Source organism: Callithrix jacchus, chromosome 12 (genome assembly GCF_049354715.1).
Source record: "Callithrix jacchus isolate 240 chromosome 12, calJac240_pri, whole genome shotgun sequence".
Lineage (NCBI taxonomy): Eukaryota > Metazoa > Chordata > Mammalia > Primates > Cebidae > Callithrix > Callithrix jacchus.
In genome coordinates, this window is record NC_133513.1 from 3,115,738 (window position 1) to 3,133,868 (window position 18,131).

Here is an 18,131-nt window from a genome sequence, read left to right on the forward strand (position 1 = left end):
AGAGGCTGAGCTGGGCGAATCGCCTGAGGCAGTGAGCTGAGATCGTCCTACTGCACTCCAGCCTGGGCGACAGAGCGAGACCCTGTCTCTAAGAATAAGGACACAGGCCGGGTACACTGGCTCACGCCTGTGATCCCAGCACTTTGGGAGGCCGAGGTGGGTGGATCTTGAGGTCAGGAGTTTGAGACCAGCCTGGCCAACATGGAGAAACCCCTTCTCTACTAAAAATACAAAAATTAGCCGGGCATGGTGGCGGGTGCCTGCAATTCTAGCTACTCAGGAGGCTGAGGTGGGAGAATCGTTTGAGCCCGGGAGGCAGAGGTTGCAGTGAGCTGAGATGGCACCACTGAGCTCCAGCCCCGGTGACAGAGGGAGACTCCGTCTGAAAACCAAAAAAAAAAAAAAAAGATTAAGGCCACAGGCCCAGAAAGAGACGCTCACAAATCCAGTTCTATTACGAGATTATGACTTTTTTGCGAACAAATTCCCGAGAAAATGTTCAAAAAACTGCCTCAAGAAGTAGAAACCCTGCGTGTCCTGTGGCCCCAAGCGGGGGCAGTCATGGAGACCCTGGTGGCACAGGGGTCTCACGCATGGGCATGCCAGGTGTGAGGGACGGTCACCTCTGCTTTTGTCCTGGAACGTGAGCTCGTTTCAGCATCTGCAGCTCGCCACGTCACAGATTAAAGCACAATCTTCTCGTGATGATGGAGAAAAACACTTCCTACAACTCGACATCCATTCGTGACTTAAACCACAAGGCAAAACCACAAAAGAGAACTTAATAAAAGCAGCCGCGAAACCCACAGCCGGTATCGTGAGAGGCAGGGGGTGGGGGCCCTCCCTGCTGTGGGACCCACGAACCATGATGCCACTTGACCCTGCCACAGCCGGTATCGTGAGAGGCAGAGTGTGGGGGCCCTCACTGCTGTGGGACCCACGAACCATGATGCCACTTGACCCTGCCACAGCTGGTATTGTGAGAGGCAGGGTGTGGGGGCCCTCCCTGCTGTGGGACCCACGAACCATGATGCCACTTGACCCTGCCACAGCCGGTATCGTGAGAGGCAGAGTGTGGGGGCCCTCACTGCTGTGGGACCCACGAACCATGATGCCACTTGACCCTGCCACAGCCAGTATTGTGAGAGGCAGGGCGTGGGGGCCCTCCCTGCTGTGGGACCCACGAACCATGATGCCACTTGACCCTGCCACAGCCGGTATCGTGAGAGGCAGGGCGTGGGGGCCCTCCCTGCTGTGGGACCCACGAACCATGATGCCACTTGACCCTGCCACAGCTGGTATCATGAGAGGCAGGGTGTGGGGGCCCTCCCTGCTGTGGGACCCACGAACCATGATGCCACTTGACCCTGCCACAGCCGGTATCGTGAGAGGCAGAGTGTGGGGGCCCTCACTGCTGTGGGACCCACGAACCATGATGCCACTTGACCCTGCCACAGCCAGTATTGTGAGAGGCAGGGCGTGGGGGCCCTCCCTGCTGTGGGACCCACGAACCATGATGCCACTTGACCCTGCCACAGCCGGTATCGTGAGAGGCAGGGCGTGGGGGCCCTCCCTGCTGTGGGACCCACGAACCATGATGCCACTTGACCCTGCCACAGCCGGTATCGTGAGAGGCAGAGTGTGGGGGCCCTCCCTGCTGTGGGACCCACGAACCATGATGCCACTTGACCCTGCCACAGCTGGCATCGTGAGAGACAAGGCGTGGGGGCCCTCCCTGCTGTGGGACCCATGAACCATGATGCCACTTGACCCTGCCACAGCTGGCATCGTGAGAGACAAGGCGTGGGGGCCCTCCCTGCTGTGGGACCCATGAACCATGATGCCACTTGACCCTGCCACAGCCGGTATCGTGAGAGACAAGGCGTGGGGGCCCTCCCTGTTGTGGGACCCACGCCCCGGATCCCACCCAGCAGAGCAGAAAGGAATGGACGCAGGACTGGCAGAATCCCAGGATCACGCCCAGGACGCATTTTCAGGGGCCTGCAGCCAGACGGGTTGTACTAGAGGTGAGCCGAGAAAGGCTGCGGTCACCAGCACCCTACACTTAGCAACCAAGAGGAGGAAATGTAGTTAAAAGGGCACCTGTTCACAACACCAGCAGTAAAAGTCACCTAGGAGCTGCTGCCCCCAGACACGCGAGGAGTGTGGCCATACAGAATCCACTGAAGCATTCCAGGAGCCCCGAGTGGCCACAGAGAGAAACGCGTGGTCCTGGATGGGAGACCCTCTGTGAGCAAGTCAGTTCTTCCTAGATTCTCAGCAACATCGACGCCTGCCAGGGAGTCTCCCCAGAAGTACCAGCACCAGCCTCCGAGCGGCCAACAGGGAAAAGGCTGAGGGCTTCGGGACCTGCTCAGGGTCCAACGGCGGGAGCGAGGGGCCTTGCTAGGGAGTGGGGTCAAAAACGGCGTGGCCACCACGACGCGTGCAACTTCCAGTAAAGTGAATGCTCACGATACAGCAGCGCCCTTGAAAACATGTCCACGGGAGGACGAGGTTGTGCGTGTGCACAGCGGGCTATGGTGAAAACCAGACACCACCACGAGTCAACAGGGACGGACCCACCGACTGCAGGACGCCCATGCGGTCAAACAGGACCCAGCCAGCAACCGTGGGCGCCCCCGCGTGCACCAGCAACGTGGCGTGGCACCCACGCCTGTGGGTGGAGCTTTGCCCCTAGAGCCTGCAGTGCTCTGGCATGTGGCTGGAAAATTTCCTAAGTGCAGAAGCAGGAGACCACCTCAGCCGATTCCTAATAGACCGTAGACAGGAGAGTTTAGGAGTAAGTATCGTGAGTAGATACTAGACTTACTGAGTGATTAGATATCGGCCCTGTTGAAAATTAACCCTTGATTAAAGCCTTCTTGTACTTCACACGTGATTCTCTTGGAACTTCAGGTTGCTGTGGTTGGGGACTGATGGGGACACTGTGGGATGTGGCTGAGAGGCAAGAGCATTAATACCCATGAACAGCGACCGGGGCGGTCAGCAGGGACAACCTGTCGAATGCCGAAGCCCAGACCCCGTCACACCCGCACCACGGCTGCTGGAAGCCGTCTAAAGTCTCTGCAGCGGCGCCAGTGCTGGGGAAGGCAGACCTTGGAAGGGAACACCCCTGTCCTCAGGTGAGCTGGAGAACACTCCACTCCCCACGCTCTCGGGGAAGGGCTGAGATCAGTGAGCCCCACCGCAGCCCCCTGGCGCTTACCTGTCTCTACGTGAGGCTGTGCTGTTTGCTACACTCTGTGTCTGCAGCCCTCCCTGCGTCTGCAGCCGGCTCCGCGTTTGTGCACAGCAGGAAGAAGCACAGTGCTCGGAGCCTTCGTTCTCACTTGACGGGTATAAAAGTGCTGAGGTGTCCCACTGCCCCGGCTTCGCTTACTTGCAAGCCCTGGGCCCCTGCTCCTTAGACAGCTGATTTGCTTGACCTATCTAACTGTGGAGAACTCACCCTACTTACCCTGCCCCCCGTTTTGTACCCCACAAAGGTCAGAGTGTCCAGGAACTCAGTGGTGGACTCCTGGGCCCAGCTCTTTTTCTCTCGATCTTGGTGTATTGTGTCTCTATTTCCACAGTCTTTTGTCTCTGCACCCGTAGAGAACACCCTCTAGACCCAGGCAGGCTGGGCCCCGCGCTGGCCACCCGTAAACACCCTCTAGACCCAGGCGGGCTGGGCCCCGCACTGCCCACCCGTAAACACCCTCTAGACCCAGGCGGGCTGGGCCCCGCACTGCCCACCCGTAAACACCCTCTAGACCCAGGCGGGCAGGGCCCCGCACTGGCCACCCGTAAACACCCTCTAGACCCACGCGGGCTGGGCCCCGCACTGGCCACCCGTAAACACCCTCTAGACCCACGCGGGCTGGGCCCCGCACTGCCCACCCGTAAACACCCTCTAGACCCAGGCGGGCCGGGCCCCGCACTGCCCACCCGTAAACACCCTCTAGACCCAGGCGGGCTGGGCCCCGCACTGCCCACCCGTAAACACCCTCTAGACCCAGGCGGGCTGGGCCCCGCACTGCCCACCCGTAAACACCCTCTAGACCCAGGCGGGCAGGGCCCCGCACTGCCCACCCGTAAACACCCTCTAGACCCAGGCGGGCTGGGCCCCGCACTGCCCACCCGTAAACACCCTCTAGACCCAGGAGGGCAGGGCCCCGCACTGGCCACCCGTAAACACCCTCTAGACCCAGGCGGGCCGGGCCCCGCACTGCCCACCCGTAAACACCCTCTAGACCCAGGCGGGCCGGGCCCCGCACTGCCCACCCGTAAACACCCTCTAGACCCAGGCGGGCCGGGCCCCGCACTGCCCACCCGTAAACACCCTCTAGACCCAGGCGGGCCGGGCCCCGCACTGCCCACACGTAAACACCCTCTAGACCCAGGCGGGCTGGGCCCCGCACTGACCACACATAAACACCCTCTAGACCCTGCCGGGCTGGGCCCCACACTGCCCACCCGTAAACACCCTCTAGACCCAGGCGGGCCGGGCCCCGCACTGGCCACCCGTAAACACCCTCTAGACCCAGGCGGGCCGGGCCCCGCACTGCCCACCCGTAAACACCCTCTAGACCCAGGCGGGCCGGGCCCCACACTGCCCACCCGTAAACACCCTCTAGACCCAGGCGGGCCGGGCCCCGCACTGACCACCCGTAAACACCCTCTAGACCCAGGCGGGCCGGGCCCCGCACTGCCCACCCGTAAACACCCTCTAGACCCAGGAGGGCAGGGCCCCGCACTGGCCACCCGTAAACACCCTCTAGACCCAGGCGGGCCGGGCCCCGCACTGCCCACCCGTAAACACCCTCTAGACCCAGGCGGGCCGGGCCCCACACTGCCCACCCGTAAACACCCTCTAGACCCAGGCGGGCCGGGCCCCGCACTGACCACCCGTAAACACCCTCTAGACCCAGGCGGGCCGGGCCCCGCACTGCCCACCCGTAAACACCCTCTAGACCCAGGAGGGCAGGGCCCCGCACTGGCCACCCGTAAACACCCTCTAGACCCAGGCGGGCAGGGCCCCGCACTGCCCACACGTAAACACCCTCTAGACCCAGGCGGGCTGGGCCCCGCACTGCCCACCCGTAAACACCCTCTAGACCCAGGCGGGCTGGGCCCCGCACTGCCCACACGTAAACACCCTCTAGACCCAGGCGGGCTGGGCCCCGCACTGCCCACCCGTAAACACCCTCTAGACCCAGGCGGGCTGGGCACCGCACTGCCCACCCGTAAACACCCTCTAGACCCAGGCGGGCAGGGCCCCGCACTGCCCACCCGTAAACACCCTCTAGACCCAGGCGGGCTGGGCCCCGCACTGCCCACCCGTAAACACCCTCTAGACCCAGGCGGGCTGGGCCCCGCACTGACCACACATAAACACCCTCTAGACCCTGCCGGGCTGGGCCCCGCACTGACCACCCGTAAACACCCTCTAGACCCTGCCGGGCTGGGCCCCGCACTGCCCACCCGTAAACACCCTCTAGACCCAGGCGGGCCGGGCCCCGCACTGCCCACACATAAACACCCTCTAGACCCAGGCGGGCTGGGCCCCGCACTGCCCACCCGTAAACACCCTCTAGACCCAGGCGGGCTGGGCCCCGCACTGACCACACGTAAACACCCTCTAGACCCAGGCGGGCTGGGCCCCGCACTGACCACCCGTAAACACCCTCTAGACCCTGCCGGGCTGGGCCCCGCACTGGCCACCCGTAAACACCCTCTAGACCCAGGCAGGCTGGGCCCCGCACTGACCACCCGTAAACACCCTCTAGACCCAGGCGGGCTGGGCCCTGCACTGCCGGGCAGGCAGGTGCGTCCGTTTTCCAGAGCATGTCCATTTTCCAGAGCCATGCACTGCCCTGGACATGTGCTACACCTCCCTCAAAACAAACGACTGACACTGAACCATCTTTAAAATCCCGACCATTCTCCTTGGAAATGCACAGGCGCAGTGTACCATTACAGGAAAATGCAAAGGCCGGAGACGGGCCCAGCCCTCCTGGAAGCGGCGCAGGAGTGGCCTGCCCTTCAAGATGCCCTTGATGGTGGCTTGTGGGGCAGGGATGGCAGCGACCGTGGGCAGCACGGGGGTCAGGGGTGCCTGGGGCTCCTGGGGCTAGGGGAGGCAGCTCCTCACCCACATCGAGACAAGTGACCTGGCCTCTCTCAGACCCTGATTTCTGGCGAACACATGGAAGAAAAGCTCCAGAATGGAAAATCTTAGGAGAGGATCACAGGCATGTGTGGTGTCTACACAGGGCCTCGGTGTGCCTGACCCCCTCCTGCTGCCCAGCCTACAATGTGGTCTCTCACAGCTGCGGGAAACGCTCTTGAGAGGAGCCAGACCTTGGAGGAAGCCTGGGAAGGAGACCTCGGCCTCCAGCCCAGGACAGGGCGGCAGTGGGGTCACCACAGGGGATGCGGAGGAGCTGGTGAGGCCCTGCCGCACATGCAGGCTGGCGAGGACAGGCTTCCCCCAAAGGAAGCCGTAACCCTCCAGAGGCCTCCCATACAGTGGCAGCCAGAAATAGAGACAGGCCAGTGCCTCTATGGACATGGGCAGAGTGGGTGGCACAGGCTCACCTGGAACAGGATCTGCAGCACCCCATGGACCATGCACGCCCGCCGGCCGAGGAAGAGGAAGAAGGGCACCAGGAGCTCGATGAAGTGGTTGCTGAGTGTCTCGAAGCGGTGGAACCACCAGGGTGAGCGGTGCAGGTAGTATGCCATGGGGTTGGGCACTGGCTGCGTCTGTGGGGACAGGAGGGGCTGAGTGTGAGTTTCCTGGCGGATCCTGGGGGGTGGGGCTGGGGCTGGGCATGTGGGTCCCTGGCCCACGTACTACACACAGGATCCCCCTGACCCTGCACCCACAGAGCCCACCTGCCAGGCTAACAGCCAAAGGACATTCAGGGAAGGGAGTTCCTGAACCAAAAGCAAACTTTGTTTTTCTTAAACTCCTCACCAGCTAAAAGTCAAGAAGACACACCCTACCTGAATGAGAGACACCTTTAAACCATCTGTGCCCAAGTTGAGAACACAGGCAGTTGGGGAATGCACTACCTGCTGCCCGCGAGGGACCCCCAACAGCTGGGGTACACGGGGGGCCTCTCACCCAGGTGACAGGCACCTGGGTGGGGATTGGCAAAAATAGGAGCCTGATCCTGTGCCTGCCCAGTGCTGAGAGCCCAGCTCAGGGCTGTACATGCAAAACTTGGCTACAGGGACCTTGGGGTCTCCCAGGCCAAGGGACCCACATGTAGGGTCCCACATGGCAGCCCTGTCAGGAGGAAGAGGGGGAGCTTGCCCTACACCTAATTCAGAATGATCAGGGCCAGGCGCGGTGGCTCACGCCTGTGATCGCAGCACTGTGGGAGGAGTGCCGTGGGGGATGTGCGCTCTTCCTGGCTTAGCAGAGGGCCTGCTGCATGCTGCTCAGGGCTGAAGGCCTTGTCTGCACAGCCCTCAGGAGCCATGGGGCCCCACAGCCGCAGAAACCCTGCTAGGGAGAACAATGAACACAGCCTGCAGAGCGCCAGGCAGCGCCACTGGCTCCCCGACGCCTCAGTCTGCACCCAGGTCCTGGACTCCTGGGGTCCAGAGAGGTTGCACGGAGGTCGGGGTCCTGGTGGCAGAGGGCGCATGTGGGGCGGTGCTGGGTGGCACTCACTCCAGGGTGGGGGTGTGGGGAGCGCAGGAGAGGTGGCCATATGCACACCCGGGAGGGGTGTCCCAGCACACAGCCTTGGTGTGCCCAAGAGCCATGGGCTGTGGAGGGTCCTGAGGCCTCTGCTGGTTTACTCAGAGGACAAAGTGCTATTTTTGTTTGCATGGAGGCTGGAAGGAAACATCATGACGTGGAGCGTGGCTATAAGCTGTGGGGGTGGGGGTGGCAGTGTCGCACCCTGCGCAGCAAGGCCAGGAGCTCCTGTGCACAGGGACACTCAGCCCCTGGCCAGGGGAACTGGTGGGTCAGGGCATGGCAGGGCCGCTGGCCCAGACCTCAGGAAACAGCCTGCAAACTTCTCTCCCAAAAAGACAATTTTAAGTAAGAAAAACGTGAGGAAAGTGTGAAGTGGCGGCAGGTCTGGGGGAGTGCTTGTCCTCTGTTGGGACTTAGAAGGCGGCAGGGCTCGGGGAGTGCTCGTCCTCTGTTGGGACTTAGAAAGTGGCAGGGCTCCGGGAGTGCTCGTCCTCTGTTGGGACTTAGAAGGTGGCAGGGCTCGGGAGTGCTCGTCCTCTGATGGGGCTGGAACGCCCCGTGTGGGACCTATCCTCCAGTGTCCACAGGGAAAGGCCAGAGAAGCAGAAGGCATGGTGTGCCACTTCCCTTTCAGGCTGGAAGGTGTGTGTCTGGGGATGCAGTGAGACCCACTTGGGAGGCGGCAGCCTTGGCTTCCTCCTGCATCTCCAAGGCAGGCCACACCCCAAGTCCAAGCTCTTAATCTGGCTTTTGGGGTAAAAGACTTTCACTTCTGCTCCCACCTTGCACGCTGAGGCTACTGATGCATATCCTGGGCGGAATGAAGGTGTCAGCGCATCACTGAGCTTTGACCAGGAGGGGAGAGAAGGCTGCTTATGCTTATCAGGTGAGTGTGTTTAAATTAAGAAGGCAGGCCCCAAGTGTTCCAGGAACAAGCCAATCACAAGGGTCCCTGAGCCCCTCCAGGCGAGCAGGGCGGTCGCAGGTATCCTGAAGGCACAGTGATGGCCTGGCGCAGGGTCAGGGTGCAGAGAGTAAGCACGGCAGGGCACACTTCCTGGGTCACGCTACTTAACTGCTGGCCAAAGTGCCCTTGTTCCAGGGGAGTCAGGTGGCTCTAGGCAGACCCAGGGGACCCCTGGCCTACAAGCCGATGCCCTAAGGTCTGTGGTCATGGCTTTCTCCCAGATGGTAGGCTGACTGTGGGGAGATCCCGTCCCATTACGAGATCTGTTTGAAGATCACTCACAGCCCTACATGAACACACCAACCCCAGTGACCCCAGATCACAGCCCTACATGAACATACCAACCCCAATGACCCCAGATCACTCACAGTCCTACATGAACACATGAACCCCAATGACCCCAGATGACCCACAGTCTGAACACATGAACCCCAATCACCGCGATCACTCACAGCCCTATATGAAAACATTAACCCCAATCACCCCAGATCACCGCCCTACATGAACACACAAACACCAATCACGCCAGATCACAGCCCTACATGAACACATGAAACCCAATCACCCCAGATCACAGACCTACATGAACACATAAACCCCAATCACCCCAGATCACAGACCTACATGAACACACGAACCCCAATGACCCCAGATCACAGCCCTACATGAACACACAAACACCAATCACCCGAGATCATAGCCCTACATAAACCCACAAACACCAATCACCCCAGATCACAGCCCTATATGAACACATGAACCCCAATCACCCCAGATCACAGTCCTACATGAACACACGAACCCCAATCACCCCAGATCACTCTCAGCCCTACATGAACACATGAACCCCAATCACCTCAGATCACAGCCCTACATGACCACATGAACCCCAATCACCCCAGATCACAGCCCTACATGAACACACGAACCCCAATCACCCCAGATCAGTGACAGCCCTACATAAACACATGAACCTCAATCACCCCAGATCACAGCCCTACAAGAACACATAAACCCCAATAACCCCAGATCACAGCCCTACATGAACACACGAACCCCAATCACCCCAGATCACAGCCCTACATGAACACACGAACCCCAATCACCCCAGATCACAGCACATGAACACATGAACCCCAATCACCCCAGATCACAGTCCTACATGAACACACAAACACCAGTCACCCCAGATCACAGCCCTACATGAACCCCAATCACCCCAGATCACAGCCCTACATGAACACACGAACCCCAATCACCCCAGATCACAGCACTACATGAACACATGAACCCCAATCACCCCAGATCACAGCCCTACATGAACACATGAACCCCAATCACCCCAGATCACAGCCCTACATGAACACACGAACCCCAATCACCCCAGATCAGTGACTGCCCTACATGAACACATGAACCCCAATCACCCCAGATCACTCCAGTTCTACATGAACACACGAACTCCAATCACCCCAGATCAGTCACAGTCCTACATGAACACATGAACCCCAATCACCCCAGATCACAGCCGTACATGAAGACATGAACCCCAATCACCCCAGATCACAGTCCTACATGAACACACGAACCAAAACCACCCCAGATCACAGCCATACATGAAGACATGAACCCCAATCACCCAAGATCACAGCCCTACATGAACACACAAACATCAATCACCCCAGATCACAGCCCTACATGAACACACGAACCCCAATCACCCCAGATCCCAGCCCTACATGAACACATGAACCCCAATCACCTCAGATCACAGCCCTACATGAACACACGAACCCCAATCACCCGAGATCACAGCCCTATATGAACACACAAACACCAGTCACCCCAGATTACAGACCTACATGAACCCCAATCACCCCAGATCACAGCCCTACATGAACACATGAACCCCAATCACCCCAGATCACAGCCCAACATGAACACATGAACCCCAGTCACCCCAGATCACAGCCCTACATGAACACACGAACCCCAATCACCCCAGATCACAGCACTACATGAACACATGAACCCCAATCACCCCAGATCACAGACCTACATGAACACACAAACCCCAATCACCCCAGATCACAGCCCTACATGAACACACAAACCCCAATGACCCCAGATCACAGCCCTACATGAACACAGGAACCCCAATGACCCCAGATCACAGCCCTACATGAACACACTAACACCAATCACCCGAGATCACAGCCCTACATGAACACATGAACCCCAATCACCCCAGATCACAGCCCTACATGAACACACGAACCCCAATCACCCCAGATCACAGCACTACATGAACACCTGAACCCCAATCACCCCAGGTCACAGCCCTCCATGAACAAACACCAATCACCCCAGATCACAGCCCTCCATGAACACACGAACCCCAATCACCCCAGATCACAGCCCTACACGAACACATGAACCCCAATCACCCCAGATCACACTCAGCCCTACATGAACACATAAACCCCAATCACCCCAGATCAGTCCAGTTCTACATGAACACACGAACCCCAATCACCCCAGATCAGTGACTGCCCTACATGAACACATGAACCCCAATCACCCCAGATCACAGCCCTACATGAACACACGAACCACAATCACCCCAGATAACAGCCCTACATGAACACACGAACCACAATCACCCGAGATCACAGCCCTACATGAACACACAAACACCAATCACCCCAGATCACAGCCCTACATGAACACACGAACCACAATCACCCCAGATAACAGCCCTACATGAACACACGAACCCCAATCACCCCAGATCACAGCCCTACATGAACACATGAACCCCAATCACCCCAGATAACAGCCCTACATGAACACACGAACCACAATCACCCTAGATCACAGCCCTACATGAACACATGAACCCCAATCACCCCAGATAACAGCGCTACATGAACACACGAACCACAATCACCCTAGATCACAGCCCTACATGAACACATGAACCCCAATCACCCCAGATAACAGCCCTACATGAACACACGAACCCCAATCACCCGAGATCACAGCCCTACATGAAAACACAAACACCAATCACCCCAGATCACAGCCCTACATGAACACCTGAACCCCAATCACCTCAGATCACAGCCCTACATGAACACACGAACCCCAATCACCCCAGATCACAGCCCTACATGAACACACGAACCCCAATCACCTGAGATCACAGCCCTACATGGACACACAAACACCAGTCACCCCAGATTACAGCCCTACATGAACCCCAATCACCCCAGATCACAGCCCTACATGAACACATGAACCCCAATCACCCCAGATCACAGCCCTACATGGACACATGAACCCCAGTCACCCCAGATCACTTAGATTCACCGAGATCGAAACGAAGGAGAAAATATTAAGGGCAGCCAGAGAGAAAGATCAAGTCACCCATAAAGGTAAGCCTATTAGGCTTACAGCAGATCTCTCAATGGAAACCCTACAAGCTAGAAGAGAGTGGGGGCCAATATTCAATATACTTAATCAACAGAACTTTCAGCCCAGAATTTCATATCCGGCCAATTTAAGCTTTACATTTGAAGGAAAAATAAAATCTTTTAGGAACAAGCAAGTACTCAGAGATTTTATTACCACCAGGCCTGCTTTACAAGAACTTCTAAAAGAAGCATTATACACAGAAAGGAACAACCAGTATGACCCTTTCTAAAAATACACCAAAAAGTAAAGAGCATTAACATAAAGAAGAATTTTTATCAACGAAAGGACAAAATAGCCAGTTAATAACAAATGGCAGCAACCCTAAATTTAAATCGGCCAAATCTCCCAATCAAAAGATACAGACAAATTCTAACGGTATATCCAAAGATATACATAGACTCAAAATAAAGGATTGGAAAAAAAAAACCAAAAACGTACCAACCAAATGGAGAGCAAAAATAAATAAATAAGAAGCAGGAGTTGCAATTTTCACATTTGACAAAATAGATTTCAAAGCTACAAGGATACAAGGGTAAAAGGATTAATGTAATAATAAGAGATCTTAACACCCAGATACATAAGACCCATAATGAGATTTAGATTCAACGAGACAACAAATTGATAACGATACCCGGGACTGGAACTAAGATCCAGAACAAATAAACTCAATAGAGCTCTCCATTTTAAACACACAAAATATACATTATCCACAAAATCTAACGATATATCTGAAGATATACAAAGACTCAAAACAAGGGGATGGAAAAAAACTCACCAACCAAATGGAGAGCAAAAATAAATAAATAAAAAGCAGGAGTTGCAATTCTCACACTTAATAAAATAGATTTCAAAGCTACAAGGATACAAGGGTAAAAGGATTAATGTAACAATAAGAGATCTTAACACCCAGATACATAAGACACATAATGAGATTTAGATTCAACGAGACAACAAATTGATAACGATATCCAGGACTTGAACTCAGAGCCAGAACAAATAAACACAATAGAGGTCTCCATTTTAAACACATAAAATATGCATTAACCACTTTAAACACTCAAAATATTGATCGGCCATTATTGAAACCCATTTTATGAAAGAAGTAATATTCCTTTTTCCCTTTTTCTTTCTTTCCCCTTCTTTAAAAAAAAAAAAAAAAAAAAAAAGATCACACTCAGCCCTACATGAACACATAAACCCCAATCACCCCAGATCAGTCCAGTTCTACATGAACACACGAACCCCAATCACCCCAGATCAGTGACTGCCCTACATGAACACATGAACGCCAATCACCCCAGATCAGTCACAGCCCTACATGAACACATGAACCCCAATCACCCCAGATCACAGCCGTACATGAAGACATGAACCCCAATCACCCCAGATCACAGCCCTACATGAACACACGAACCCCAATGACCCGAGATCACAGCCCTACATGAACACACAAACACCAATCACCCGAGATCACAGCCCTACATAAACCCACAAACACCAATCACCCCAGATCACAGCCCTATATGAACACATGAACCCCAATCACCCCAGATCACAGTCCTACATGAACACATGAACCCCAATCACCCCAGATCACTCTCAGCCCTACATGAACACATGAACCCCAATCACCTCAGATCACAGCCCTACATGAACACACGAACGCCAATCACCCCAGATCAGTGACAGCCCTACATAAACACATGAACCCCAATCACCCCAGATCACAGTCCTACATGAACACATGAACCCCAATCACCTCAGATCACAGCCCTACATGACCACATGAACCCCAATCACCCCAGATCACAGCCCTACATGAACACACGAACCCCAATCACCCCACATCAGTGACAGCCCTACATAAACACATGAACCTCAATCACCCCAGATCACAGCCCTACAAGAACACATAAACCCCAATAACCCCAGATCACAGCCCTACATGAACACACAAACACCAATCACCCCAGATCACAGCCCTACATGAACACACGAACCCCAATCACCCCAGATCACAGCACATGAACACATGAACCCCAATCACCACAGATCACAGCCCTACATGAACACATGAACCCCAATCACACCAGATCACAGCCCTACATGAACCCCAATCACCCCAGATCACAGCCCTACATGAACACACGAACCCCAATCACCCCAGATCAGTGACTGCCCTACATGAACACATGAACCCCAATCACCCCAGATCACTCCAGTTCTACATGAACACACGAACTCCAATCACCCCAGATCAGTCACAGCCCTACATGAACACATGAACCCCAATCACCCCAGATCACAGCCCTACATGAACACACGAACCCCAATCACCCCAGATCACAGTCCTACATGAACACACGAACCCCAATCACCCCAGATCACAGCCGTACATGAAGACACGAACCCCAATCACCCCAGATCACAGCCCTACATGAATACACAAACACCAATCACCCCAGATCACAGCCCTACATGAACACACGAACCCCAATCACCCCAGATCCCAGCCCTACATGAACACATGAACCCCAATCACCTCAGATCACAGCCCTACATGAACACACGAACCCCAATCACCCGAGATCACAGCCCTATATGAACACACAAACACCAGTCACCCCAGATTACAGCCCTACATGAACCCCAATCACCCCAGATCACAGCCCTACATGAACACATGAACCCCAGTCACCCCAGATCACAGCCCTACATGAACACACGAACCCCAATCACCCCAGATCACAGCCCTACATGAACACACGAACCCCAATCACCCCAGATCACAGCACTACATGAACACCTGAACCCCAATCACCCCAGGTCACAGCCCTCCATGAACAAACACCAATCACCCCAGATCACAGCCCTACATGAACCCCAATCACCCCAGATCACAGCCCTCCATGAACACATGAACCCCAATCACCCCAGATCACAGCCCTACATGAACACATGAACCCCAATCACCCCAGATCACACTCAGCCCTACATGAACACATAAACCCCAATCACCCCAGATCAGTCCAGTTCTACATGAACACATGAACCCCAATCACCCCAGATCAGTGACTGCCCTACATGAACACATGAACCCCAATCACCCCAGATCACAGCCGTACATGAAGACATGAACCCCAATCACCCCAGATAACAGCCCTACATGAACACACGAACCACAATCACCCTAGATCACAGCCCTACATGAACACATGAACCCCAATCACCCCAGATAACAGCCCTACATGAACACACGAACCCCAATCACCCGAGATCACAGCCCTACATGAACAAACACCAATCACCCCAGATCACAGCCCTACATGAACACATGAACCCCAATCACCTCAGATCACAGCCCTACATGAACACACGAACCCCAATCACCCGAGATCACAGCCCTACATGAACACACGAACCCCAATCACCCGAGATCACAGCCCTACATGGACACACAAACACCAGTCACCCCAGATTACAGCCCTACATGAACCCCAATCACCCCAGATCACAGCCCTACATGAACACATGAACCCCAATCACCCCAGATCACAGCCCTACATGGACACATGAACCCCAGTCACCCCAGATCACTTAGATTCACCGAGATCGAAACGAAGGAGAAAATATTAAGGGCAGCCAGAGAGAAAGATCAAGTCACCCATAAAGGTAAGCCTATTAGGCTTACAGCAGATCTCTCAATGGAAACCCTACAAGCTAGAAGAGAGTGGGGGCCAATATTCAATATACTTAATCAACAGAACTTTCAGCCCAGAATTTCATATCCGGCCAATTTAAGCTTTACATTTGAAGGAAAAATAAAATCTTTTAGGAACAAGCAAGTACTCAGAGATTTTATTACCACCAGGCCTGCTTTACAAGAACTTCTAAAAGAAGCATTATACACAGAAAGGAGCAACCAGTATGACCCTTTCTAAAAATACACCAAAAAGTAAAGAGCATTAACATAAAGAAGAATTTACATCAACGAAAGGACAAAATAGCCAGTTAATATCAAATGGCAGCAACCCTAAATTTAAATCGGCCAAATCTCCCAATCAAAAGATACAGACAAAATCTAACGGTATATCCAAAGATATACACAGACTCAAAATAAAGGATTGGAAAAAAAAACCAAAAACGTACCAACCAAATGGAGAGCAAAAATAAATAAGAAGCAGGAGTTGCAATTTTCACATTTGACAAAATAGATTTCAAAGCTACAAGGATACAAGGGTAAAAGGATTAATGTAATAATAAGAGATCTTAACACCCAGATACATAAGACCCATAATGAGATTTAGATTCAACGAGACAACAAATTGATAACGATACCCGGGACTGGAACTAAGATCCAGAACAAATAAACTCAATAGAGCTCTCCATTTTAAACACACAAAATATACATTATCCACAAAATCTAACGATATATCTGAAGATATACAAAGACTCAAAACAAGGGGATGGAAAAAAACTCACCAACCAAATGGAGAGCAAAAATAAATAAATAAAAAGCAGGAGTTGCAATTCTCACACTTAATAAAATAGATTTCAAAGCTACAAGGATGCAAGGGTAAAAGGATTAATGTAACAATAAGAGATCTTAACACCCAGATACATAAGACACATAATGAGATTTAGATTCAACGAGACAACAAATTGATAACGATATCCAGGACTTGAACTCAGAGCCAGAACAAATAAACACAATAGAGGTCTCCATTTTAAACACATAAAATATGCATTAACCACTTTAAACACTCAAAATATTGATCGGCCATTATTGAAACCCATTTTAGGAAAGAAGTAATATTCCTTTTTCCCTTTTTCTTTTTACCCCTTCTTTAAAAAAAAAAAAAGAAAAAAAAAAAGATCACACTCATCCCTACATGAACACATAAACCCCAATCACCCCAGATCAGTCCAGTTCTACATGAACACACGAACCCCAATCACCCCAGATCAGTGACTGCCCTACATGAACACATGAACCCCAATCACCCCAGATCACTCCAGTTCTACATGAACACACGAGCTCCAATCACCCCAGATCAGTCACAGCCCTACATGAAGACATGAACCCCAATCACCCCAGATCACAGCCGTACATGAAGACATGAAGCCCAATCACCCCAGATCACAGCCCTACATGAACACACGAACCCCAATCACCCCAGATCACAGCCGTACATGAACACACGAACCCCAATCACCCCAGATCACAGCCCTACATGAACACACGAACCCCAATCACCCCAGATCCCAGCCCTATATGAACACACGAACCCTAATCACCTCAGATCACAGCCCTACATGAACACACGAACCCCAATCACCCCAGATCACAGCCCTACATGAACACACAAACACCAGTCACCCCAGATTACAGCCCTACATGAACCCCAATCACCCCAGATCACAGCCCTACATGAACACACGAACCCCAATCACCCCAGATCACAGCCCTACATGAACACACGAACCCCAATCACCCGAGATCACAGCCCTACATGAACACACAAACACCAATCACCCCAGATCACAGCCCTACATGAACACACAAACACCAATCACCCCAGATCACAGCCCTACATGAACACCTGAACCCCAATCACCCCAGATCACAGCCCTACATGAACACACAAACACCAATCACCCCAGATCACAGCCCTACATGAACACATGAACCCCAATCACCTCAGATCACAGCCCTACATGAACACATGAACCCCAATCACCCGAGATCACAGCCCTACATGAACACACGAACCCCAATCACCCCAGATCACAGCCCTACATGAACACACAAACACCAGTCACCCCAGATTACAGCCCTACATGAACCCCAATCACCCCAGATCACAGCCCTACATGAACACATGAACCCCAATCACCCCAGATCACAGCCCTACATGAACACATGAACCCCAATCACCCCAGATCACAGCCCTACATGAACAC

At 53.8% G+C, this 18,131-nt stretch overlaps 1 protein-coding gene across 7 annotated transcripts in view; it reads right to left on the reverse strand.

Annotated features, from left to right (window-relative positions):
- LMF1 (lipase maturation factor 1) overlaps window positions 1–18,131 on the reverse strand; it is a 134,867-nt gene that overhangs the window by 18,927 nt on the left and 97,809 nt on the right. For 6 of the 7 annotated variants that reach the window (XM_054242385.2, XM_078344215.1, XM_054242389.2 and 3 more), the window contains one exon: window positions 6,604–6,771. The exons of the other annotated variant lie outside the window; for it this stretch is intronic. In XM_054242385.2, the coding sequence (XP_054098360.1) occupies window positions 6,604–6,771 (168 nt within the window). The remainder of the gene's footprint in view (window positions 1–6,603; window positions 6,772–18,131) is intronic. 7 annotated transcript variants of the gene reach the window in all.